At 35.4% G+C, this 26,410-nt stretch overlaps 1 protein-coding gene across 1 annotated transcript in view; it reads right to left on the bottom strand.

Annotated features, from left to right (window-relative positions):
* NCAM2 (neural cell adhesion molecule 2) overlaps nt 1-26,410 on the bottom strand; it is a 352,058-nt gene that overhangs the window by 101,341 nt on the left and 224,307 nt on the right. Inside the window, exons 7-8 of the mRNA XM_075170635.1 lie at nt 25,909-26,069; nt 16,411-16,556 (exon numbers count right to left, since the gene is read on the bottom strand). Of these exons, the coding sequence (XP_075026736.1) occupies nt 16,411-16,556; nt 25,909-26,069 (307 nt within the window). The remainder of the gene's footprint in view (nt 1-16,410; nt 16,557-25,908; nt 26,070-26,410) is intronic.

Genomic DNA, 26,410 nt, shown 5'->3' with positions numbered 1-26,410 from the left:
CACTTCAGCCTTCATGGAGAGGTATACCTGAGGAAAAAGAAGTTATTTTTAATCTGGTTCTGCTCTTTATTTGTTTTGTAGCTTTGGGAAACTTGCTTTACTTCTTTGTTTCACTTTTTTTGTTTGAGGAAAAAAAAAAGCTGATAAAAAATACTGATATTTACCTACCTTCATTATTGAGGAAGGTGGAAAAGGAAGGAAAAACCAGTAACTATTTCACTGTATCACATTTAAACTTGAAACATACTTTAGTCCCATTATATAAATACATACACTCAAGTTTACTGCTTTTTACACTAAATACTCACCAAGTCGCAGCTGATATTTAAGTGACTGAGCTTTTAACTCTGTACAATTGTTTCTTCACTGAATACAGGAAAAATGCACACAATTTAGATCTTAAAATATTTGGCATAAAGCAGTCATATAAAGTATTCTGTATATCATAATTCCTATGGAAAGAAAAGTATTCTGATCCACATCAGAATCCAAGAACACTGCATTTTGTTTCCTTTGAAAACCTCACAGCATAGGTACATAAATTAAAGTTATGGAATTCTAATGCAAGAGCAAACCTAAAACCCTCTGCATTGGTAAAAATTAGTAACTAAGACCACTTAGTTATCTCTTATGTAATTTCTAATGCTGAAAATTCTATTTTCATTATACCTTTAAAAAAGGAAAGAGAAAAGTTTTGAAGTTACTAGTAAACATGCTACAGTACCCAATGTCATGGGTTTTGGAGGGATTTTTTAGGATAATTAAAATACAATTTCTTTAAAACAAAACATTAAATAGTTTTCTAATTTCTGAGAGAGAGAGAGAGATATTAAAAGTACTTTGTATGACATAGTTAATAACAGTATTATTTACCTATGGATTATTTGCTTCTTTTTTAAAACATCACGTATGAGATAAAATGGTAAATCTACATTATTCCTAATTAAAATGTACATACACTTCAGCAACTTTATTTCTGATTTTACCTTGATTACAAATATTTCCCTAAGAAGTCACATTTGAAACTGTGAGAAGACATATGCTGAAACAACCTGTGACTATGAATCAGAGGTACAGTACTAAATACTGTATTAGTAATTCATTAAGAGCTGCCCTCCTAAAGCACTAAGGTAGCTCTATACAATAGACAATAGTAGTAGAGAACAGGTCTTTTGAGAAAAATATTCTCTTTGCTCTTCCTTATTGTATATCACAAACCTAATATGAGAAGCCAAATCTTTTCTTAGTACCTTCTCCTTGCACAATGGAAAGTGTCTTTCTGTGAAGTTATATTGATCTATAGCTGTAATGACACATTCACGGAAGTTCTTTCACCATGATTTTCTGAGTTAGATCAGAGATTATTCAGCTAGCTCAATTTTCTCTTTCCAGTAATAGGTTATGAGAAGCATATATGGAAAAAAGAAAAAAAATTTGAATTAAAAATATATATTCCAAAAGATAATCCTTCACTCTCTGAAAAACAAGCATGTACTAGTCGTACCTTCTGGGCAGTATGGTCAACAGGATTCCTGTAAAAAGAGTTAAATTATTTATAATCCTCACTAAGTCATTAAAGGTATTTTTACAGAAGTATAAAATTTGCAGTGCTATTTTGAATTTGATAACAAAGGAAAATTTTGTCAGTTCAATACTAATCCTAAATATTATAATTCACTGCATATTTCACTATAATTAATTCCATACATTCCAAAGTACAGATATGAGTGTTAATTGATGTTTTAAAAAAAAAAAGGTAATGAAAATAACCACAAAGATCCTTAAAATTAAATAACTTTTACAGTACGTCTCAATCTTGGTTTTATTTTATCTGATTATTTTCTAATACTGCTGGAAAAAATTACTTTGATATGTACACATTTGGTCTGTACTCAAAATTACTTTCCTATGTTCTCATGTATGAGAAAAAAATATTTTATTCAAATATGGAGGGTGTAATACATCTTAGGTTAATAGTTAGGGCAAAAAACAACCTAATAAATACTCTGAATGATAGGAGATTTTTGCATGATCATATCGTCCATTCTTATCATCAAATACATGGTAAGAAGCATTTTGAGAGGGACCTACTAGTTTAAGGAAAGTCCACAAAACCTAATAAACCACATAACAAATGTAGGCAAGAAAATTTGGCCCAAATGATCATAAAAATACATATTTACTGAAGTTAATTTCTACTTTTAAAAAATTGTCTGAAAATTATTATAATAGTCTCTTTGAAATTGTTTATAAAGTAATGTAAAATATACAATAAGATGTTTTCTGCTGCATTGCTCAGAATGCTTTTTGTCCTGTGGCTTCTTCATGAATAGTTTAAGAAGTCCTGTTCCCTAGTCCTATTCTGCAGATGGATTAGTGTACAATTTCACTAATTTTTCTGCAAAGATGGTGCAATACCTAATTGAAAATATACCGTTTGGCTGACATTCCTGAACACAGAAATACGCGGAAGAAAACAAGAGTGCAAATACAGACCAAGAAAATTCCATAAATATATAAATAAATAAATAAATACATAAATAAAAGAAAATACTTTGAAGCAGTTGCCTATGTCTAGAGAGGATTCCCAGAATATGCTGGAGATTAACATGTGCAAATGAAAAATATTAGAGAGTATGATGAATTTTCACAAGGACTTCAAAAATACTACTGTGGCTGTTGCGGTTTAACCCGGCAGGCGGCCAAACACCACACAGCCGCTTGCTCACTCCCCCCCCCCCCCCCCCCGCCTTGCCCCCCAGCGGGATGGGGGAGAGAATCAGAAAAAAAAAAGTAACATTCATGGATTGAGATAAAGACAGTTTAATTGAACAGAAAAGGAAGGGAAAAGAATAATAATGATAATAATAATAATGATAATAATAATAATAATAATGATGGTGATGATAGAATATACAAAGCAAGTGATGCACAATGCAATTGCTCACCACCTGTCAACCAATGCCCAGCCAGTACCCAAGCAGCGATCACTATTCCCCAGCCAACTCCCCCCAGTTTATATACTGCGTATGACATCATATGGTGTGGAATACCCTTTGGCCAGTTTGGGTTAGCTGTCCTGGCTGTGCTCCCTCCCAGCTTCTTGTGCACCTGGCAGAGCATGGGAAGCCGAAAAGTCCTTGTTTTAGTGTAAGTACTACTTAGTAACAACTAAAACGTTAGTGTGTTATCAACATTATTCTCATACTAAATCCAAAACACAGCACTATACCAGCTACTGGGAAGAAAATTAACTCTATCCCAGCCGAAACCAGGACAGTGGCTGTATTATATTGTTCTATGGTATAAGTCAGTTTATAGAGATCTGGGTAAATAAGCCAAGGACATATTATGATAAAAAAAGTACACTAACAGTGCAGTCATGCTGAAGCACAGCTAGGAACGAACATTAGGAACACAGCAGAGACACAGAATTTGACTATGGCAAAGAGCAATGAAGAAGCTGGGACAAAAATTTAATATACAGTGTTAGCCGGATGCAAAAATTGAAACCATGCTAGTTATATTTTCCCACTCTTGTAAAGGGCATTATGACAACCAGAATATACCAACAAAGCAGAAGTCTGCATTCATACTGATACATGACATCAGTTGTCTTATCTAACTCTGAACAGCAAATACAAAATGTCAGAGGCAGCCCTAACCTTGGGGTCTGTGACCACCAGAACTTTATAACCCTTGGTAAAATCTTTCTGAGGCTTATTTTCTTCCTGCACTAAGTATGGAGAGCACACGTTAGCACCATGTCTGGCACCACAACACACCAAAACAGGAAGAGGAAGAGGCAGCCCACATGGGAACACAAAGTACATTGCACCTGCCCAGTAGTCCTCAGCAGAAATCCCCACCAGGAAAAAAAGCATTGGAGCTGCCACTGGTGGCAAATCAAAATATAGATATAAACTCTATAAATTAATAACATCAGTAACTCTCAAGTCTGCCTGAAATAATAATGGACTCCTACTAAATTGGAATTCTTTTTTTTTTTTTCCTTTCAAATGTTATGGTAGAAGAGATATGAAATACGTACTATGGTGTTTTGTGCTAGATTGAATAAATACATGTGCTTTTATTTCTTAGTATTAATAAAGAGTATAAAAAATAGACAAAACAAAAACCTAGACAACCAGAACAGTCTCTGTGGTTCAATACTAATGATTTCTGCTCATTCACTGAATTACTCCATATCATTGTGGAGCAAGAATAATTGGTGAGGTCTGAAAACATATGTGGTCAACACAGTTCCATACAGATACACATATTTATTTAGAAATGTCAGTGAGCAAGTATGTTAATAGGTGCTTACACTCTAAGACATTGGAAGAATAATTTCAATAAACAGACCATTGTGTGTCCTGAAAATGGTAAAGACAGACAAGGTCTTCGGAAGTTACCTTTTCACAGCATTTTGGAAAACATAATAAAATCTTAAGAAATAAAAATATTTTACATTATTAATGTTTATCAGAGAATTTCATAGAATTCATAAATAAAAGTGGGTTTTGGTGGTGTTTTTTCCCCCCCTACAACCCCTACAACCCCATCGCTAGAAGAAAGCTAAAACACAAGTGACAAATCTTCAGCAGAGACTTTGATAGGTACAGCTCAGGCACAGCTGATTCTGTGAGTTTATCCACGTAAACCCCACATTCCCTAAATTAAGAATTTAACATTTCACAGAAAACCACCTTTTGAATACTGATATTCTCTGTCATTGTCAAAGAAAACTATACAGGTCTTCAAGTAAAATTATCCATAATGACAACTCTGAAGTATCAAAAAGTGCCTTTGGAGAAAAAAAAAAACAATACCAAAGGGTGAGAACTTTCTGCACTTGCAATATTCTTACTCAGAATATGTAGCTTAACCCAAATGAATTCTATAATAATCATAAAATGGGAGGTATCTCATCACTTGAGATTCTACAGATTATGTAAAAGTAAATACATATTTTTTATTTTGATAAAATTCTTGTCATACTATATATGCTATTCTACTATCTGACTTTTTCTGTCATGCTCTTGCTTCCTGAACTTCTCACATGATTTGTCATTCCACACGCGAATATTCCCAAAGTCCTGACTGGCTGCTGCTGACCTGACTGGTCGATGCACAGTTCCAAAACCATGTTCCAGAGCGCCCAAGGCAGTACCAGAATGATGATAACAGTGTATTCAAGGGTTCCACATGCAGAGGAGGTATGCAGTTTTTAGGGTATGATTGATTATCTTCCCTCCTACAGAGTTTACCATTTGGCTGACAAATTACTCCTTCATCCCTTGAAGTCCAAGTGCAAGACTGCAAGCAAAAAATCCCTACATTTAAAATCTAGACAAGTTGAAATACCTTTATTTGTTTTTCTTCTAATATTTAAAGCTTATTTGTGATCAAAGTACCATTACTGTCCATAGTCACACCACTGCAGGTCAGTTTTGCCTGTCACATATTTACCAAATATGTCTTCTGATGCCTTGTGTACTTTAGTGCCATTTTGGATGTGCATGCATGTGTTAACAACAGAAAAGATGAAGAAACAGTGGCTTAGAATTGAGAGTGTTGTTTCTTTTGTAAAACATGGTGCAACATACTCAAGAACAGTCACTGGTGAGAACATATAACTTGAGTAAAAACTGCAGGACTTTTTCAAGTTCCTCCAAAGGAGCTGCTGCAGATGTACATAGTAGAAGATCCTCACATGGGGAGGAGGAAAAGGCGTGGGGGGAAAGAACTTGTTTTAATTTTATGCCTAGCTCTTCCTCCTTCATATCAAATTGTCAAAAATTGCCAACTCATCATGTTGTCTTGGTCACGTTCCAAGTAGGCATCACTGAAATTTCAAGGATTAAACAAATACTGATTAACAGAATCATCTTTGGAATTTCAGGAATAACAATTTTTTTTAGGAAGCTTTCTGATTTTGGGTTGTGTTGATATCACATGAGAGGAAAACTTCATATCACATACTTCAGGCTGACATTTCTTATATGTGAGATTTAAGCAGATTATAATTGCTCATGAAACTGTTCCTTGAAGCAGCATGAAAGATAAGAACTTCTGCAACCTGACATGCTGATACTAAATGATGATGAAATTCCAGAATTCTATTAAATGTAAGTGACCAGCAATTCCTAGTCTGAAAATCTACCTTTGATGATGAGAAAGGGCTGTTAGTCACAACAGCCATCATCGTGTAGAAGCTGATGGAAGCTCCCTTCTGGATTATGGATGGTATATTCACAATATTTCCCATCTCTTCAGGTAAATGTATTCTATCCATGCACCTGTTGGAGACAGCAGAAAATTCCAGAGTATTGCTACGTGCATATGCCTTAATGTCCAGTGAATCAGAATAATGCTACAGCAGTGTCTTGGACTTCAGTGATTTTTATAGGAGACCTTGTGATTCTTTTAGAACTGCAGCTCATTAAATATATATGTCAGCATGCTGCAAATTCCTGAATTTGTTAGGAATTTGTTTTTCCACAAGGAAGAAATTATTGAAGAACCTATTCTTTGTAGATCTATAGTGTAACACCAGGAAGTCACAAAAAACTAATCTTGAAGAAAAAAATATCGTTGTTTTGATTTTCTGTTCATCTGCAGACATAGCAGTTACTTTTAAAGAATTCAGATTGGAAATAGTAGTGGGTTCTATGCAGGTTGTTAACAGCATGTACGGTCTCAGGAAAAATCTATTCTTGAAAGCTTCATATACTGTAGCCCAGTAAGTATGATCCTTCTATTACTAGTAAAGGCTCTGCACTGTTCCAGCAGTGCAGGGTCTCGGGACTTGCCAGGCGTTGCCTTGGTCTGAGGTGATTTCAGCTTGCTTTACAATTGCAAGTCCCTAGTCATCAGGTAACTACCCAAACTTGTTTCTGCTTAGCTCTGTGCTAAGTACCATGTATGGCAAAGGTCTAACTAGCAGACATTAGCTCTTTATCTTAATTGGGACTGGAGGAGGCAGTTCTGTAACTTCAATAACAGGTGAAAACAGTAAAAAAAAAAAAAAAAAAAAGAAACCAAAACAACTTGTAGAAGACAAAGCATGTAAGCTGACTGCAGTACAAAATGGACAAAAATAACTTCAACTTGACCCAAGGAAGAGAAGGAAGCATGGTTTTGGTTAGGTTTCTTTTTAAGGGGTTGGGGTGGGAGGTTAAGTCATTGGTATTTTCCCCTGGAGAAGAGTTTAGGATGCTGATGAATTGTCAACCCTTCTCTCCCTTTTTTAAAATTTTTTCTTTTTTGTTTTTAAGAAAAATAAGCACTGTTAACCTCAGGTCTCAGGGGAATACTGGATGGGTGACTATAACAATGAAAAGAAAACTAGGAAGCTTTTGTATAACAGTTTTAACTGTAATGTTATTTTTTTTCCTCTCTGTATTACTCAGATAACTTGGATTAAAGTATTTGTATCATTGTAACTGGACTAAGAATAATTGTTTGGTTTATTTTGTTCAAACTGATAAAACATTACTTGGACTGATAACAAATTCTTGGATAAATATGGGTTGTATGCCCCTCTTGCTCACAAAACTCTTCTGTAAGAATACAAAATAACCTTCAAAATGACAACTACTCCAAGAATCTCAAACTGAGCTTAATGCATTTGTATATACATTCATTTCATTTTCATAGAATTCAGGTTCAAACCATGACAGTTTAGCTTTAGTTGCAGGAATAACTGATGTGGTGAAGGTATGCAGTTATATACCACAGAATAGCCTATACTGAGCAGCACAACATGTGCTTTCTTTGGGGGAAAAAAAAAAGGATCATGATTTGAGTTTCTCTTACTGGTTTGTTCAGTAGTTGTATGCAGCTTGGAATCCTTTCCAGTTGTCTGTAAAGGTGATGTATATTTTATTAAAATGACTATGGCTAGGAATCAGATAGGAAGTCTGGAAACTGGGATGAGGTGGAACCTTGCAGGGAGATATATAAGCAACAAGGCTTCCTTAGGGGAAGGAAAGGCACAGAAAGCCAGAAATGCATAACTTGAGTCATGAGAAGCAGGGGAATTGTCTGCAGGAGGACACAGATCCAGATCTCACAGATCAAAAAGTCTTTGCTCACAAACCCAGATAATTCTGTATGGCTTTTTGCAGCTGAAGAAACAACAGGAAATTACTGCAGTAGCAGGCAAAATGGAGAAAATGAGCTAACCTGGACATATCTGAAAGGCCATAGAAATATTTCTTTTCAAGTTATTTTATTTAATTGGTAATATCCAGTAGAGTTTCTTTATTTATATTTCTAAATTTATTTATATGTACGGATATAAATAAAAGATTATGCTGAACATATCAGTCAAATTGGGTGGAAACTATTAAAGAAAAATGTGCTGCTACTAGAGTTTGAAACAAGTTGGAAAGGAGAGATTGCAACATGGCAGCACAAAAAACCATATGTCATTCTGCTAGGGAAAGTATAACTGAGAAACAAAACCCTAGAACCAATCTGTAGCTTATTTTCGTTCAGTTTACAACATTTCCTACTCAACTGCACAAGTTACAAAACTCAAGGAGTATATATTATTAAATTAAATTATCAGATGCTATGCATAGTACATTGGTGAAGAAACAGATCTGTAACAACTGAAGAAACCATGTGGATAAATTAATCACAGCTAAAAAATTAGTCCCAGCTCTAGGATTCTCAGGTATGAAGGCAAACTCGGAGGGGAGAGGGAGGCCTGGAGGAAAGTAATCAGCTTCTGGGTGAGGAAGGAGAGGAAAAAGAGGGGTGAGGAAAAAAGTGTGAGAAACAGCCCTACAGACACCAAGGTGGGAGGAGGAAAAGGAGGTGCTCCAGGTGTCTGAGCAGAGATTCCCCGGCAGGCCGTGGAGAAGACCATTGCGAAGCAAGTTGTCCCCCTGCAGCCCATGGAGGTCCATGGTGGAGTGGGTATCCACACTGCAGCCCACAGAAGACTCCACCCTGCAGGTGGACATGCCCTGAAGAAAGCTGCAGCCCGTGGAAATCCCACTCCGAAGCAGGCTCCTGACAGGACCTGTGGTCCCTGGGGGACCCATGCTGGAGCAGTCTGTTCGTGAAGGACTGTACCCTGTGGAAGAGATGCATGCTAGAGCAGTTCTTGAAAAACTGCAGCCTGTGGGAAGAACATGCATTGGAGCAGAGGAGACTGTGGGCAGCAAATGGCCTCTTGGTGGCCTGCTGGTAGGGATAAGAGTTTTCCTTCTTTTTTGTACAGCTAGTACCTCCCAACATGTTATCCAAGAAACAAAATTACCAGTAAAATTGTCAAAAAATACATTTGCTGAGGATATCTCATCAACAAAAAAACCCCGTATTACTTAATATTTTGGCATTTGCTACAAGATGAATGATGCATGTGTAATGCTTTATGACCACACAATTTCATTTTAACAAATATGATGATAAAGGTAATAAAGACAAAAGGACTAAGTAAGCTGTTTATATAAATCCGTACATTTTCATACAGAATTTGTAAAGATTTTAGTTATGCAGTCCTAAGAAATAGTTTGCTGAATTTCAGAAGCTGTAAGTAAGGGATGGTGAAAACAGTCTTCACTTTTCCCAATGCAAAGAAATAAGACTCTGGAATTATGCTTTAGGTTAAGTTGCACAGACTCCTATCATGAATGATGGACGTACACTGGTCCATCAGCATTGCCATGTTGAACTGCCATAACTTGACTATGTTTGAAATCTGAGAACTGCTATTAATAGGAAGATAGTATATGAGTAGGTGAACACAGGGAGATGGTACAGTGAAAATGTGACAGGAAAATGTGCTTTTTAACAGCATACTAAGGACATTAATAAATTATTAAGAACTGATTATTACACAGAGTTTAGATAATTTGTTAAACAAAACAAACAATAGACTGAAAAAAGAATCCAGGCCACCTGCTTTCATCCTGTTTTTGCCAAAAGTCTAAATACTTATTTTCTCCTAATATACACTGGTACTCAAACTGCCTTTCAGGTCAGGAAAACTACTGACAGGTTTTAATAGTGTAAAATACATTTTGCCAGCATTCCGCTGCTGATTATGCCATTGATTGTGCTCATTTCCTATGAGTTTCCACAGTACCTAGAAAATATAACATTTCCGAAGTCTCTGGAAAATGTTCTATAGTACATCAGTGAATGCTAGCAAATGACCCCAGTCTATAAAGTGTGGCTGTATCGCTTAATGTATCATCAGATGCAGGATCTCTATTTCATCAGACAAGTAACAGCTATTTGAAAGTTATTAAACTGTTAGCAGATAATACAACTGATACTTAGGCAGAAGCTCATGAAATGATCTTTTATGTAGTGGAAGAAAGGAATGAATATTCAAGTCCAAGCTGCACTGGTATCGTAGGAAATGTTGGTCCATAAAAAGTTCCCTGATAATTTCAGTCTTCATTAGTGTAACAGACAGAATATCATCACTGACAACTAAATGAAAAAAGCTAATATTGGAAAGGAAAGAAATACCATTTCCAAGCTTGTATGGCCTTATCTCAGCCAGTAAATGCAGCACCACAACCCACGGAAAGTACCCAAAAAAATCTATTTGGTGCATAGGTAACACATAAGAAAATGGATTAAATAGGAGACAATTTTTAAGTTTGAAATATAAATCAGGTAGAAATAGGATTATCCATTTACAGAATGGATAAAAACTTTGTACTTAATTTAAGTTTAGGTATCATGTTAAACAGTTGATTAAATTAGTGATGTTCCTAAACAAACATCCTTCTTTCCCTAGGTTGTTTAAGCTTTTAATACAGAAGGAGTATTCAATTTTACATTTTCTTGGCTTTTTGTCATCTTTAACGAATCAACAACATCTCTGCTTACTTAATTCCGTCCCAGTGGAAAGTGACCTTGAAGTTTTACTGAAAGGAAAAATTTGCAGAAATGAGAGAATTCTGAGCTAGTGTAATACTAATACAGTCATCCACACAATATGAATACATATATGGATGTGTATATGTAAAGCCATTTGGGTCTACTCTGGTTAACAGAGAATTTAATTTCTCTCCTAAAAGAGGAAGAAATCTGAAGGGCCCTCTGGCCATGTGGCTGAGATTTAGTATTGAGTTGTCAATATAACCACCAACCAAGCCTGCATTGGGAAAGAAGAGGCTACGGTACATCAAAATACTTTCTGGCTTCAGTTTTGGCTTCATTTATGCATCACTGCAGATATTGTTACCTAAAGGAGTGTATGGAACTCAGATGAGTGATTGGGCTACTTAAGGACTTTGCAATATCCACATTGGTTTGCAGCTTTCCTACTGTAATGCTTCCTCAGCTCACCCAGGAAAGCTGCTCTTTATTTCTAATTGCATACAATTTTACCCCTCCAAAATCAATCTTCCTACTAAAATACTGTCACCTCCCAAAACTGTACACTCTACTTTTAGCTCCTTCTAGTTATCTGAAGAGTTTGTCCCAAGTCCATATTAGTGTAGCTGAACATGCCATAGAGAAGATGAAAGAGACCCAAAACATATGCAGATTTCTATGGATCAGATGACTGGTAAGAGTATACTATTCAGTGCTCATATGTGCTCCATGTTTTACATATGTCACAGGGTATAAATCTGTATATTCTCAACAGCACTAATTACCTAACATTTAAGGCCACCCTCCTGCTTTCTACTCACTCTCAAGTCCGTATATTTACTTTCTCCTTCCAGTCACAATATTCTTACTCTTCTACTTCATAGTCTTAATGTGTGAAGCCCACCATGATTCAGTTTAGGGTAAAAAACAAAATAAAAAAATCTTTGATGCCTGATTGAATTGTTTGCAGAGTGTCTTAATTGCATAATCAAACACAATTGCAGCTGGCTACATAAACTGTTCGGGCCTGCAGGCCTGTGCTAATATTACAACAGCAAAAATATTTTATGATATTGTAAGTAGAAGCTGTTCACACAACATGTAGGTGAAACAGGTTATAAAAATTTTCTGCAATAAGGCAAGGAGACTTGCCCCTTACATTTTTGCAACTATTCAAAGGAGGAAAGTTCCTGAGATTAATTTACAAAGACTGGGATTTGTACAGCTCAGAAAAAGAAAGAAATCTCCTGGAATCAATTAAAATACTCTAAATACATCTATGTTTCGTCTTTTTGGGTGATTTCAAATAAAGAGCTGATCCTTGATGACCAAGAATGTGACAGAGCTCTCATTACTATCTCAAAAGAAAGGCAACACAATTTGCTGACACTGTAACACTGCTTCTTTTTGTGCAGTGACAATAACATATACAGGGAATAAAAAAGATTTCAGATTCTTTTTATTAACATTTGTAATAGCTGAAGTGGAGTTAACAGGCTTGGGGTAAAAGCAGAGTTGACCTTTCAAAGAAAAAGACAAAACAAATCCCAAATCCTTTACCTTTGCCTATTGCCTGATCATGAAAACTACGAAAAACTCTACAAGCTCCAAATAGTTATGATTTGCATGCCAATATAAGTGAATCCAAACTTGGAAAATAATGGAATTGTTGGTCTGAGCTCTGCAATATTTATAAATAACGTCATAGAAAATTTTAGGGGGACACCCAGATTATTATTGCAATCGTAGGTAGATGGAAGGAAGCAGAACTCAAGCTCTCTCTGTAGTCTTCACTATAAAGTTAAAAATCAGAGATTTTTTTACTTGTGGATACAAGAAGAATAGTGTAAGGTATTTGAAAGATATTTGGTGAATCTGTATCAAATACATATAAAGTACAGTATCATTTCATATATCTTAAATCCAACACCCAAGATGCAAATTCTCATTCTTTTTTTTGTTTGTTTTTTTTATTAACCAGTTACCCCACACATGAGGCATTATCAAAACTGAGTATCAGATACTGGACTGTAACCTCTTTGCACTGACTTCTTTCATTCTTCTACATGTTTAGATCATAAATTCCTCAGGGTAAAGATTGTCTCTTTGGGCACATGCTGCATACAGTGCAGCTACTATCTCATATCAAGCCCCATCTGTTATAGTCATTTGCATTCCAAAACAGAGCTTGAAATGGTAATTACAAACAACATTGGTCAGCTTTCATATTTCTGCTAGAATCAGATACTAGGAAAGTAGAGCATGAAACTCTGCCCTCATTTCTGCAGTATGCACAGAAATCAGTGACATACTTGTATCAGAGAATCAGGATATGCTCTCCTTCAGGGATATGTGTAGATATGTGTGTGCGTGTCCAAAATCCATTTTATAAGTGATTACAGCAAATCAAATCCAATCACTATCCTTCCTTCTGTTCTACAAAAAGCAATGCTTCTCCTGTCTCCTCTTTTTACTGGGAAAAGGGCCAGGCCTGCTGGATGCACAGAGGTCTGTAGGAACACGCCATTCTGAATCACAGCTGAAAGGGGTATGGCCAGGTTGGCACGTTAGCAAAAGGACGTGCAATGCTGGGGAATCGGGGACTAGAAGCACAGAGGCAGAGTACATGCATGAAGCAGAGAGTTTTGGCTTGACACTGCAACAGCAGATGAAGCTCTGTCTTGGAGTAAACCTCCCTTTCCCTTTTCAATCTTTAAGGGTGAGCCAAACACCTTCTGTCATAATCAATCATTTATTCACGCTTACCCACTCTCATGTATGTATGAGTTATAAAGCCATAAAACAATTACAGAGGTCATCTAATGTGACCTCCTGGAAAACTTCCCATTTAAACTTTCAAGAGAGGTCAGAGGAAACGGAAAGACCCTTTTATTTCAAATTCTCAATGAAAGAGGGACCACACACTGTGTGGTAGATTGTTCCAAAGGCTGATAAAAGGAAAGAGGAAAAGGCTTCTTTGCTTCTGGTTTGAACTCAATTGGCTTCAACTTTCAAATACACACTTCTGATGTATTGAAAATCCTTTATCAAAGCTATATTTTCCTGAGAGATAATTATAGACTTCTTATTCATTATCCTCCTTAAGCCTAGTAGGGTTATTTCTTTGATCTATGACTTTGTGCATATTTTCCATTCTTTTGGACATAATCATTTCAAAACTCAGAAAAGCCTATGTCCTGGTTAAAAGATTTATCTATCATTTGAAAGAAAACATGTTGAATCCATGCAGGCTAAGAATGATCTCACATTCAGCCTTCTTCCTTATCCATACAAGGCATGCTTGCATTTTAGCAAAACAAGAATAACATGATTGAGGAGCTGCATACTAAAAGCAATAAAAGTATAATTAAAAAATAAGAACAACGCTTTCTGTGTTTTTTAATCATTGTCATGTTAGTATTACAGTTAGAGCAGTTCTTCCATCTTCTATGGAAAAAAATCATCCCGTAAAGATATTCTTAATTCACCAAAAGGTTGGATAAAGTGCAATCTATACAGAAAAAGTGTTTTAAAACTGGTAAAAATTTCAAAAGATGAATTCTCTGAATGTAGATGATAATTTTTATATTTATGCAAGTATGTCTGGTGATTAACATTGCTTCAAAAGTTATCACATATAAGTAATAATTTTAATTTAAGACTATGTTACAACCCTCCCCCTTTTCTTCAATTCACCTTTTCTCTTTCTGTGTGCAAAACTGCTGTATTATTCAACAATTATTCAATTATTTAATCACTGCCAGTTTTGTTCCCTATTCACCTAATTTGGTAGGAAAGCACAAGCCAAGGCTTTGGGACCTTAGAGCTGGAGGACCACATGGCAAATGCAGCAGCATATTTTATAGCTCAAGAACATATACAGTATTTCAGAACATTTATTCAACATTCAGCAAAAACTCTCCCATGAGCAATACACATACAGTTCTTCCACTGGCAAGAACAAAAGGAAACCATATAACTGCAATTATTCTCATTCTTTTTATCTTCCACATAGAGTATATCAGCACACTAGTAGAAACTGAATATAGGTTTTAGTTGTCAGTATTATTCAATTGAACCACAGTTCAAAAAATGCTACAGAAACACGTCTAGACAGTTTAACCATCTGCAGTTTGAAGTAAGAATGTAATACTGTCCTATATAAGCCTGAATAAAGTTCAGGTTTCAACTGCACCAGTATTTTTTAGCTTGTTTCTGCGATTTGCTTTCATTTTCAATTTCTGATATAACAAAGTTATGTTAGAAAGATTCCAAACTTAAGTGAAAGGCTACATTTGTAACCTTTGAACCAAGTGTAGTCTTCGTGGGTCAGAAAGATGACCTTTGACTTGAAATATTTAAGGAGGAGACAAACTGTTTTGTTCTAACGCAAAACTATTAGAAAAAATATATATAAATACTGTTATGTTGGAAATCACAAAGCAGGACAATGGTAGACAGAGCCTCACATAAACTGCCTCAATTCCAGGAAACGTCAAGTCAAAGATTAGACCAGACCAGACATTCTCCTTCAGAACACAAATAATGGAAGTACATAATTCCTTAATATATAGTAATTCCCTATAAATTGAGTGACTTACTATGTATCTAATTCCCTCATTTGCATGATTGCTGTATAGGTTTGTCAATTGTTTTTTTAAGCAAGAGCTATGAATATGGAAACATCTGCAAGAAGACTGTCTATTTCACTATTTGATTATCTGGAGTGAAAAATCTGAATTAGCCAGACAGAAAGATGGTATCTCATACTTCAACCAGTGCAGAGAAATTCTGTAGTTTATGTAAGGAAATTAAGAAAATAACTTTTTCAAATACTAAAAGAAAATTATTTTAAACAAATAAAAGAAAAAGAGCTCTGTAGAAACAGTTTGTTATCTACATGGTTAGGAATAACATTACACTGTTCCCTTTTGCTTTCAACATTCCATCTAATTACAGCTCTAGTTCCCACAGTAACTGCCTTTCTTCATTGTCATACTGTAATCTTCCTCTACTCGACTTACTTTAATATAAAACATGAAAATGGGAAAACAAAATGGGAAAATGGGCTCAATTTGTAGCTATAGACTACTTGCTCTGTGTCAGGAAAAATGTAAGAAAGGAGAAAAATAGGGAAAAAAAACATCAGAAGTGGGAAATAAAGAACTCCAAAGTATTCAGAATTTTTTATTTCAGATTTCCATAAGTTCTACTGCATTTTGAGAAATACTGGACAGAATCCAAATATAGTCAAGAAGGGCTATGGGCAGCCATTATGATCAAGGCGAAATTGAAACCCTTAGTAGGTAGGGATTATGTATGAAAATTTAGGCCTGATGAGATGAATTACCTTTCAGCACTTTAATTGCTTTTTTCTTTGTTTATTCTTTTAACTTAAAATTTAGAATCTCCATGTCGCTCTTGGAAAGTAGCAATTCCTTCCAGTTCCAGAGGAATCTAGAATTAATCTATCTCTAAATTAATTTTCTGCTTACGAAAAGAAGATTAGCCAGACAATACATATTTAGATATTTTAAACATTAAAGACTGATTTACCTTGTCACCTTCAGAGAAAGTTATTCCATCAATGGCCCTTTTCCAAGTAATCTCTGGGGTAGGTTCTCCTTCTGCTTCACAGATGAGGGTGGCTTTCCCATTCTCAAATGTGGTTTCATTTTTAAGTTGTATAATCTGAGGCTGTACTGTTAAAAATACAAATTACATTACTCATCCTGCACAAAGAATGTCATATCAAAACGTATCTTTTAAAACACTTTTTTTTTTTTTTTTAAAAAACACATTCATGTTTGTTTACTTAGGATTAACTACAGGTTTAACATTACCATCTATAAGAGCAATCAGCTTTTCTGGCTTCAAGTTGCACAACAACCATTTCTGTATGTCTGATGACCTGGACTCCTGGCTCAGCATGGCTGACACCCCCAGGGCTGCCTCTTCTGTCGCTGGGGTAGTGTTGCATGGGTCCTGATTGATGAGGTCTCTGCCCTGGTAGCTGTGTTCATGTGCTTTGCTCCTGGCTCGCTGTCCCTTAGGGACTAACTAACCCTTGCTGCTCTCTGGCACTTCAGGAATGAAGGAAAGATTCAACGTTTCCATGATCCTCCTCCACCTGGGCAGGAATAACTCTATGCATCAGTGCAAGCTGGGGACCAACTGGCTGGAAAGCAGCTCTGCAGAGAAAACCCAGGGGGTCCTGGTGAACAAGAAGTTGACCATGAACCACCAATGTGCCCTTGAGTAGAGAAGGCTCTGGGGTATCTTAGCCATGTGTATAAATACCTGACAGAGGTGAGTACAAACACAGCCAGAATCTTCTCAGTGGTGCCCAGTGACAGGACAAGAGGCAATGGACACAAATTGAAACACAGGAAATTCCGTTTAAGAAGAGGAAAAATCTTTTACTACTGAGACAGTAACTAAACACCAGAACAAGCTGCCCAGGTGACTGTGGAGTATCCATCCTTGAAGATATTTAAAACCTGAGTAGACGTGGTCCTGAGACACCTGCTCTGAGCAGGGCATTGGTCTAGATGATCTTCAGAGATGCCTTCCTGCCTCGAGGATTGTTTGATAATCTGTGTTTGTCTTCAAATAAAAGTTATTTGGAAAAAATACAGAATTATCAATATTCTTGTATTTTGGTCTTTAGAAATATCTACCTTACACAAATTACTGAATTTAACAAAATCTCCTCATAACAAACATATTATACTGGTATTAACACTATTAAGAACTGAAGAGTCCTCTGATACAAATCTATTCATCTTTACTGACCGAGTAAATAGGTGGTAAAATACAATTTAAAAATTCCAGATATTGTTTGCATTCTTCAAATCATTCCACTTTATAGCCACAAGTACACAGGAACTACAGCTCTCAGCCTATACTGTACCCTGTCAGATTATTTACATATGCAATACAATTTCTGGTTACACGTGAACAGTTTTATTTAGAGGACTTATGTGTACAATATCATACAAGAACTCTGTTGTAGAACTATGCATAGAATATTACTCTCCTCCACAGCATTTAAGCATCTTTATAAAAAATGTTTTGGCCCTATATACTCACTCATATGTAACCATGAATAAGTTTCTCTGAACCCATCTACTTTACACATTGAATGAGACTCTCATCCTACTGGAAAACCTAGCATGTAATCATGTAATAAGAATATGGTTCAGTATGTTTGCACCCAAACCCAGTGAATTAAGTATACATGAGCAAATTTAATTTTGGCAGTTCTTAACATTGACTTTGTAAATGTTAAGGACATTTGTTGAAAATAATATATTTTCTATGTAGTTTTCCTGAGTTTTGCTTTTGAGGAAGCACTACTATGGTGTATTCTATGAAACAGAAAATAAACACAGAGGTAACCTATTTTCATTAGGTTACAAAACAATATGCTACGCAGAAAAGTAATATTGGCTTATGTTAGTGGATCAAAAGGGGAAAAAGAATCACTCAGGTTGGAAGAGACCCCAGAAGGTCATCTTGACCAACCTCCCCATTAACACAGGGTCAACAGACCCTGTTCAGACCAGATTGCTCAGGGATGTGTTGACTACTATCTTGAAAAATGCCAAGAATGGAGACTGCACAGACTTTCTCATCAGCCTGTTGCAGTGTCTGACTGCCTCATGGTGAAGAATGTTTTCCTTATGTCTAGTCTCCTTTTTCATTTTATGACCACTATTTCATTTATGACCATTGTCTCACAGATGCTGCATTCAGCACTACCAAGAGAAATAATAAACCCACGTTCAAACTTGTTATATCCAGACACAACACCTACTTCTCTTTTTTCCATTTCCACCACACCATTTCTGGTCTCATTTCTCATTCCTTATCTCCATACTCCTTCTGTTGCTTGTCTGCTGTCTGTTCACCCTTTACTATTACAAATAATCTATTGTGTATTTACTGCATAGAGATGAAAAACAGGTCATATTTTACCGAAGTACTGCACTAATATCCTGCTTCATTAAGATATAATCTACGGTGAGTGACATTGTGTGTAGAGAGAAAATACCCTGAGTGATCAGGGGCTCTTGAAATGTCAACTGAATCCAGCTTTATTGGATGCAGTAGAAGGTAGTAAGCAAAAGCTTTACATCAGGACATCAATTTGGCTGAGAAAAGCTGAAACTCTCCTCAATAGTAGAGGAGAAACTACAAGAACTACAAAAAAGAATTTGAGATAAAAGATAACCATGTTAAACTTCAAAATAACTTCAGTTATTACTCTCACTTTCAGGATCATCCAAATGCCTATGAAATATTCTACCTTGGGTAATTCAGATACTCTATTTCTATAGCCATGTCTCCTGGCTCCAATATAATCCATTCTTTAGTTTCTTTCCTTTGATATAATATCATCCCTGGAAACAAGGAAAGAGCTATGGCAGATATAACATTTATTTATATTATTTTATGTCAGAAATTTGTAAAATTTGGAATTACATTATTTCCATCAGAACAAGAGGATTTCCCCATCTAGACATGACAGACAATATGATCTTCTCAAGATGATGCATGTTCTAAAACATATAACTAATACTCTTTAATTTTTAATCTTTGACTTATATTCTAAATTTCTTTAAGGCTTTCTTCAAATGGATCACAAGACAAAAAGTTTTAGCTTGACATTTTAGACATGAGCAGCTGACATTTAAAGGAATAAGCACTGATTAATCATCAAATATATCTAGCTGACAGTTATTACTAAGAAGATGAGAGCTCATATGGGGGATATTATTTAATTGCTTCATTTTCGTAGGTCACAAGTCATAACTTGCTCTTGACTAGAAGTTTTTATACTGTTTGACTACTTTTTTATGACATTTTGGACACTGGAAAATATTGAAATAGTTTTATGTACATGTAAATAACAGTATTTATTTGTTAATAAGACTAGTATTCACCGAAATACTGAAACAGGGTTCCCCCCCCCGCCAATTCCTTAACTGTTCTTTCTAAATTGACAAGGTCATTCTCAAACTGAATTGGTATTTGCTTGCTGTACTCTAGCAAATATGAAACAAATGAAAATACAGGGTCTTGGAATGTCAATCCAGGAAGCCTCCAGGTCTTTTCTGGTTTCCTCAGTCAAAAATATTGAAATATTTGCATTATAATGTACTTAAAAAATTCTAAACTGAATGACCTGACTGAAATGAAAGAAGGCTTGAATATAGAAAGGAGTTATGCTTAAGCTTCTTTAACATTTTTTTTTTTCGGAAGGAAAAGGAACCGCTCATTACTAGATATGCGTTTTTTAAATATTAACAGAGTGATGCTGCCAAATAAAGAAATAACATTTACTGGTTGGAAAGTTTGCTTTCTGAGCAGGGAAGGTTGGTGTTAAGTTCTCTAATACTTCCTCAATAAACAAGTTTCTTTCAGATTCCTTCCTTGGTCTTTTCTTATTTGTCTCAGACAAGTGCAATACTTTTTAACAGAAAATTTAAGCTCATTGTTGTGTACCTTACAGCCTCCCCAAAAAGCTTAAGAATTTGGATAGCAATCTGAGGTTCTAGATTTGTTATTGGTTGCTTACAACTGATTTCTTGAAGAAGGTACAAAATTTATTGAATTCACAGAGTTCTACCCATATCTTTGACAAAAGAAGTTCATCAGACTTGGGAAGCAGCACATATATAAAGCTTGAGACAGTCCTAATTATATCTCATGAAAAGAATTGCTTTAAACAGCTTGTTATTAATATAAACATATTTACTGGCGAGAGGCTTAGTATATGTCTGTATCGCTGCCTGACAGGATCTCTTGATTAATATGACACGTGAGGAATCTTACTCTTCTGCTATCTTCCTGCGCAGCCACACTTGTATCAGGTAGCAAAACTGCAACCTCATCTTCCTGGAAACTGCTGGTACAATTTGAATTTAATAAAAAAGCTAGAGTCCAACAAGTTAATATATAAGAAACAGATTCCTGAAAATTGATGCCTGACACAATAAGGATTCGTGCACACACCAGGATGAAGTGTTGACTTCATTTAGTGCATGATTAACCTGAGTCTTTGTACATGTTAAAATGGTATTACTACTTCACATTCAAAGGGATTTAAGACTTGTCTTCTGAGAGAACCAGCATCGCTAGCTTTATAAATTTCATAATTTTTATTTTAAAAATTAGAGGTGTTCCAAACAGGTAAGGAGGTAGGAGGGAGGAAGAAGGAATACAGAAAATGTATGAACTTCTGACACTACATCTTTAACTGATGAATTGCACTTTGTGAAGCTGCAGTTGATATACTTCATAATATCTGGGATGAGCAGGCACAGATAGTTCCATACACAGATCTATGGGATTCCCTTCTAGATTTATCAGTGAAATTAAATAAAGAGTTTCCATATATGTATTGAATAGTATCTTAGGGGGAAAAAAGAAAAATTACAAAAACCAAACCAAAACACATACTAATCTACTTATTAAGCTCAAAGGAAAATTAACTAGGTGTGCTCTAGGCACTATAAATATAAAAGGAATGCAGTCATTAAGCCTGAAAATAATGGAAAAAATTTAGGCAACTTCTCACTCCAACCTCATTATAGACTCACGACAGCCACTTTGGTTCCAAGTTGCATGGCTTTTGAGGGGCTAGATTAACCTAAATGTTTTGAATTTTAACATTTGGAACACATCTAAGAAGGAAAAGACAGAAGAGGTCCATTACATTTCCTCTCATCTGCCTGATGACAGATAAAAAATTAATAATAGCATATACTATTCTCAATAATCAATAAAAGTTACATTGAACACATCTGCAAAAACTTTCTTGCTATACAAGATTCAGATTGTATGTAAAAGACGTCTAGAAACTAAAAATGGTATGTGCTTAAACCATACAATAATTATAAAGGGTCTTTTATAATGCTTCTTGAGGTATTTTTCCCTTATTTGACTTTCATGAAATCAATTGTCAGAAATCACTGAAATGCCAATGAAATATTTTTTATAAGCTCAGACTACCCTCTCATTGATTGTGTAGGTAAAACACCTATACCCTAGAGAACTTCAAATTAACATATGCTAGAACTCCTTCACATTTTTTTTTTACCAATTCTGATTAAAGAAAGAATATTTTTTCTCTTTCTAGAAATAGAAATTTCTAGACATAGAAATGTCTCTTCCTATGGCATATGTACAGAAGACAGAAAACTTGTTGAGAACCTCAATTGTTTATGCATCATGGAATGGTAGAACCAAGCATTTGAGTGATTAAGAAGTGGAAATGAGCAACTAAAGAACAAACAAGATGAAGATATAAAAACTGTCCTCAGAATATAAACACTATTCTTACAAAGCATGAATGTGTCTTTAATTAAAGCTAATTTTGTTTCATTTACCCTGATTAGATTTTTTATTACAAGGTAAATGAACAGTACTGCCATCACTCTGGAGAAGTAATGATGAAGAAATCCATGTTTAGGTCTTAGAAAGTATGACAATGTAGGAACGTTTTAAGGGATTGAATTCTCTTGACTACTCTTAAATCAATTGCTTATTATTACATTATTTTTGAAATTTTTGTTGGGCTGCCCACAGGTGTAAAAATGTGGTATTTTATAACTCAAAATGCTTTTTTTACAGGTATCTAAACACATATATATATATGGCTAATTACAAAACAAATCAAAGAAAATAATGAAACTGAATAGTATGGGTGAAAGAGATATAAAAAGTTAGCTACCAAGCAGAGACTAAAAATATTTTTAAAGAATTCAAGGAAGAACACCTATGGTTTCAAGCCGTTCAGAAGGACTAAACATAAATGAATTTGTATCAGAAATCTTAGCACAAGTCCTAAGCATTAATATAGATGAGATCTTTTATGTAGTAATAGACAATGATACAGAGAGAACTATAGCAGATAACAGGATGACAGACAGAGATTACCAAATCATGATCAGCAAGAAATTCTCTAAGGGAAACAGGGCTTTCTTTACCCTTCTAAGTTTTATTCGGTAAACAGATTAAAAGCACTAATAAAGATGAAGAACTGGGGAGAGCAGGGTGTGTGCATATAGGTTTCTATACATGTGTTAGTGTTCCAGAAAAACTGTCAGAGTAAAAATTTGATATGAGGACAAAATAGCTTTTTTAACACTAATACTGGAAACAAAAAAAAGGTTGAACAAAAAAAATCTAGGTCACGCATGGAAACTAAACATATGCAGGTGTTAGATGGCACTAAGATGGGCATGTCCATTCAAAAGTGCAGAGTACTAGAAATTTTAAATGCTAAATGCTATAATGTTACTGTTACTTTTATTGCATTATGGTTACATTACTGTTATTACAAGTTTCAACCCTGCCAGAGCCCTGTTGCAGTAGAAACAATAGTCATTGCCCCAAGGAGTTTGCGAATTAAAATTAAAGCGAGCAGGTAGGTGAGACAAGCAAGCTAATGGCGTGGGAAAGAATAATGTAATTTAATAGGTCATTTTAACACAAAGTGGCTGTTGTGTACTATTTAGCTATAATAATCAGCCATCTGCCTTGCCATTTTCAGACTGCAGTTTTTTGAATACATTTAAGGGGAAGAAAAGTATAATAAGTTGTTGGCTGTATATATGATTGGGAGTTTAACCTGTATGAAAGAGATAAAAGAAAAAGTAAAGTTCTTTCTAGGAAAAAATACAACAACCCTGCTCCACATTTTCAGACTGAAAGTAGGGGTGAACTTTGAAAAGGCAATATTAGACTAAAATCACACTAGCTTTACAGATTACAAATAAGGTAAGAGGCTTAATTTATGATACTATTCCCTGAAGTCAAGCTAACAGTACACAGATTATTATAATCTAATTTGAAGACATCCAATAGTAAAGCACACAGGAAAAATAACTCTAAATATACATACTCAATGATGTGCTCTAAATTAGCTATCACCACTCAGGAAAGAGACCTGGGAGACACTGCAGACAGTTCTGTGGAAGCACCAGGTCAGTACTCAGAGAGGGCCAGAGAGGCCAACAGAATGTGAGGGAAGGTACCGAGATCAAAGCAGAAGCAGCACTGTGCTGCTGAACAGCCAGGTTCCCCCCACAGCATGAATCCTGCGTGCCATTCTTGCCTTGCTGTTTCACAAACAGGGCATTATAACTGGAAAGGTACAGGAATGTGTGGTTCAGAGATTCATAATGGTTTCCACAGTAGGAGAAACTAGACTAGAAACTCGCAGCTTAGAAAATAAATGAACTAGTGAGATAGAAAACTACGTTTGATGTAAAGAACATACCAAATTATTCTTCACTGTTTATCTTAAAATGAGAATTATGAGCCAAAGAAATGAATAGGGTCCAAACTTAAACATAAGAAATAATTTTTCATGCAAGAAAGAAATCATTTAAGGAATTCAGGAGTTTAGGACGTCATGGAAACAAAAAAGAATGTGTAGGTTCAAAATGGGTTAAAGAAACTCATGGTATCTATTAAATCATTTGGATTTAGCTTTCTGGGGAGTCCCCAGAAGAGTGGTTGTTAAACAATGGAAGAATGTATACAGGAAATATTCACTCTTAGTCTGGGGTGTCCCTTTCCCTATTCCTTGCGTTAAAAAGTTACCTTGCCTCAGGCAAAAACTATGTGAATTTCATCCATACTTAAAATTACTCGAATAACAGGCAAAATTATTTCTGTCTGAAACTTCCCTAAACTCATATGAAAACTAGCAAGTCTTTTCTATTCCTTCAAATTTTTTTTTTTTTTAATTTTGGAAACACAATTGAATAAAATGTTTTGGTTTCTCCACAAAAATCTTCAAGATGCTCTACATCTTGAGGCTAGGCTGAAATTTAAAATTGTATTTAATCTTCTCTTCTTTGAAAAGTATTGAGAATAACTTTCAAGCACCTCAGAAAAACAAAGTAGCTCAATGGCTAGGCATCCCATCTGGAGTATGGAGCACTGGAGACAGCACAGCATGGAGGGCTATGAAGAGTTTCCCAAATAGGGAAGACAGTGGAAGGCACACAGACACAGCTAACCTGTTCACCTGACACCATGTCTTCAGCCTCCGGCTCCCAGATCCCAAATGACAGCATTATCCAACCCAACAGTTTAGCTCTTCCCAGTGCAAGTTACCAGATTAGCCTCTCCTGTTAGAACTGTTTCACTTTGTATAAGTTACTATTAGTTTTAACTGGGACTTAAAATTTAATTTCCCATGGTCCTAAGTATGTGCTTTAGCTGTTCAAATACAAATGGTCTTTCTCTCTACTACAAGGTACAGTTAATGTAAAAAAACCCCACCACATTACTTTTTTGTACGTTTTTCATAAGTAAGCTACAGCCTTGATCCTGCACAATGATTCTGAGAGAGGTTTTCTACATTCTCACAGGTGCCTACTCTCACTAGGTTACAGCTATACAAAACTTCAAAGAAATTATTAGCTCTGTGTAAAGGAGAGAATCATGAACACAGATTGGGTAGTAGAGCATAGAAAGAGAAATAAGTTTTCACTTTATTATTTCACTTTATTATTACCTTTATCCTTTGAAACTCAGATCAGACAATATTTTTGTGACTACATGTGCAATCATGCACTTAAGAAAATAAAAATCAAGAAAGAAAAACAAATAAAAAAATCAGGAACACCTCTGCACGATGTCTTCTTATAAAAAAAAAGCACTGCTTAGAAGTCCAAATAACCTGGGTTTTCCCCTTTCAGAATTTTCCCCTCTTTCTTCTCTTGGTTTTCTTGCAAGCAACTAACTTTTAAAGGAAAACCAGAGTGAATTAACAATTTAACACTCCATTGTACTGTATCTGAATAGTAGAAAAGCAAATGCCAAAGACAGCCTTTTCAAAATTAAAGTCAAGTGTAAAGGTTAAAGTAGCCAACAGGGAGGCAAAAGCTGTAAAATTACACAGACAGTGGTTTGCTGCATCAGTAGACACCTTGCAGGAATACTGTTCCACTGAAAATTGTGAATTATAACCCCAGTTCCATACTGTTTACATTTAAAAAGGAAGGATGGAACATACTCTGCCGTACTTACCAAAAACTTGAAGGAATGTCTGTTTTTTATCATTTCCTGCTTTGTTTTTAGCATTACAGATATAAGGACCCGCATCAATATTTTTTATATCTCTTATTGTTAGTTCCGTATTGCTTCCTCTCAGCATATATTTTTCATTTTCTTCAATAAGTTTACCATTCCTAAAAAAATAAAAACAATGTATAAATCAACCAGTAGGTTCCAAAGTCTGAAACAATGTGCTATGAAACCATCAATATGTTGAAAATAATCTTTGAAGGAAAAGACTGCTATTATGCTAGCCTCAAAAATGCATTAACTCACGCGGCATAAATTGGCAGTATGTATAGAAGGGAGTTGATTTTAGCATGACAAAAATTGTTCTGCAGGATCACAGTGTTTTTTCATAAGAATGTGCACATTCTAGACACAAGCAAAGCATTCTGAACTGCATTTTGATGTTCAAGACCCCAGCTTCAAAATTTTATTGTCAGGTTCTAAAATATATACATATTAAAAATAC

Source organism: Calonectris borealis, chromosome 1 (genome assembly GCF_964195595.1).
Source record: "Calonectris borealis chromosome 1, bCalBor7.hap1.2, whole genome shotgun sequence".
Lineage (NCBI taxonomy): Eukaryota > Metazoa > Chordata > Aves > Procellariiformes > Procellariidae > Calonectris > Calonectris borealis.
Note: the sequence above shows the minus strand (reverse complement) of the source record. Positions and strands in the feature narration are given on the sequence as shown.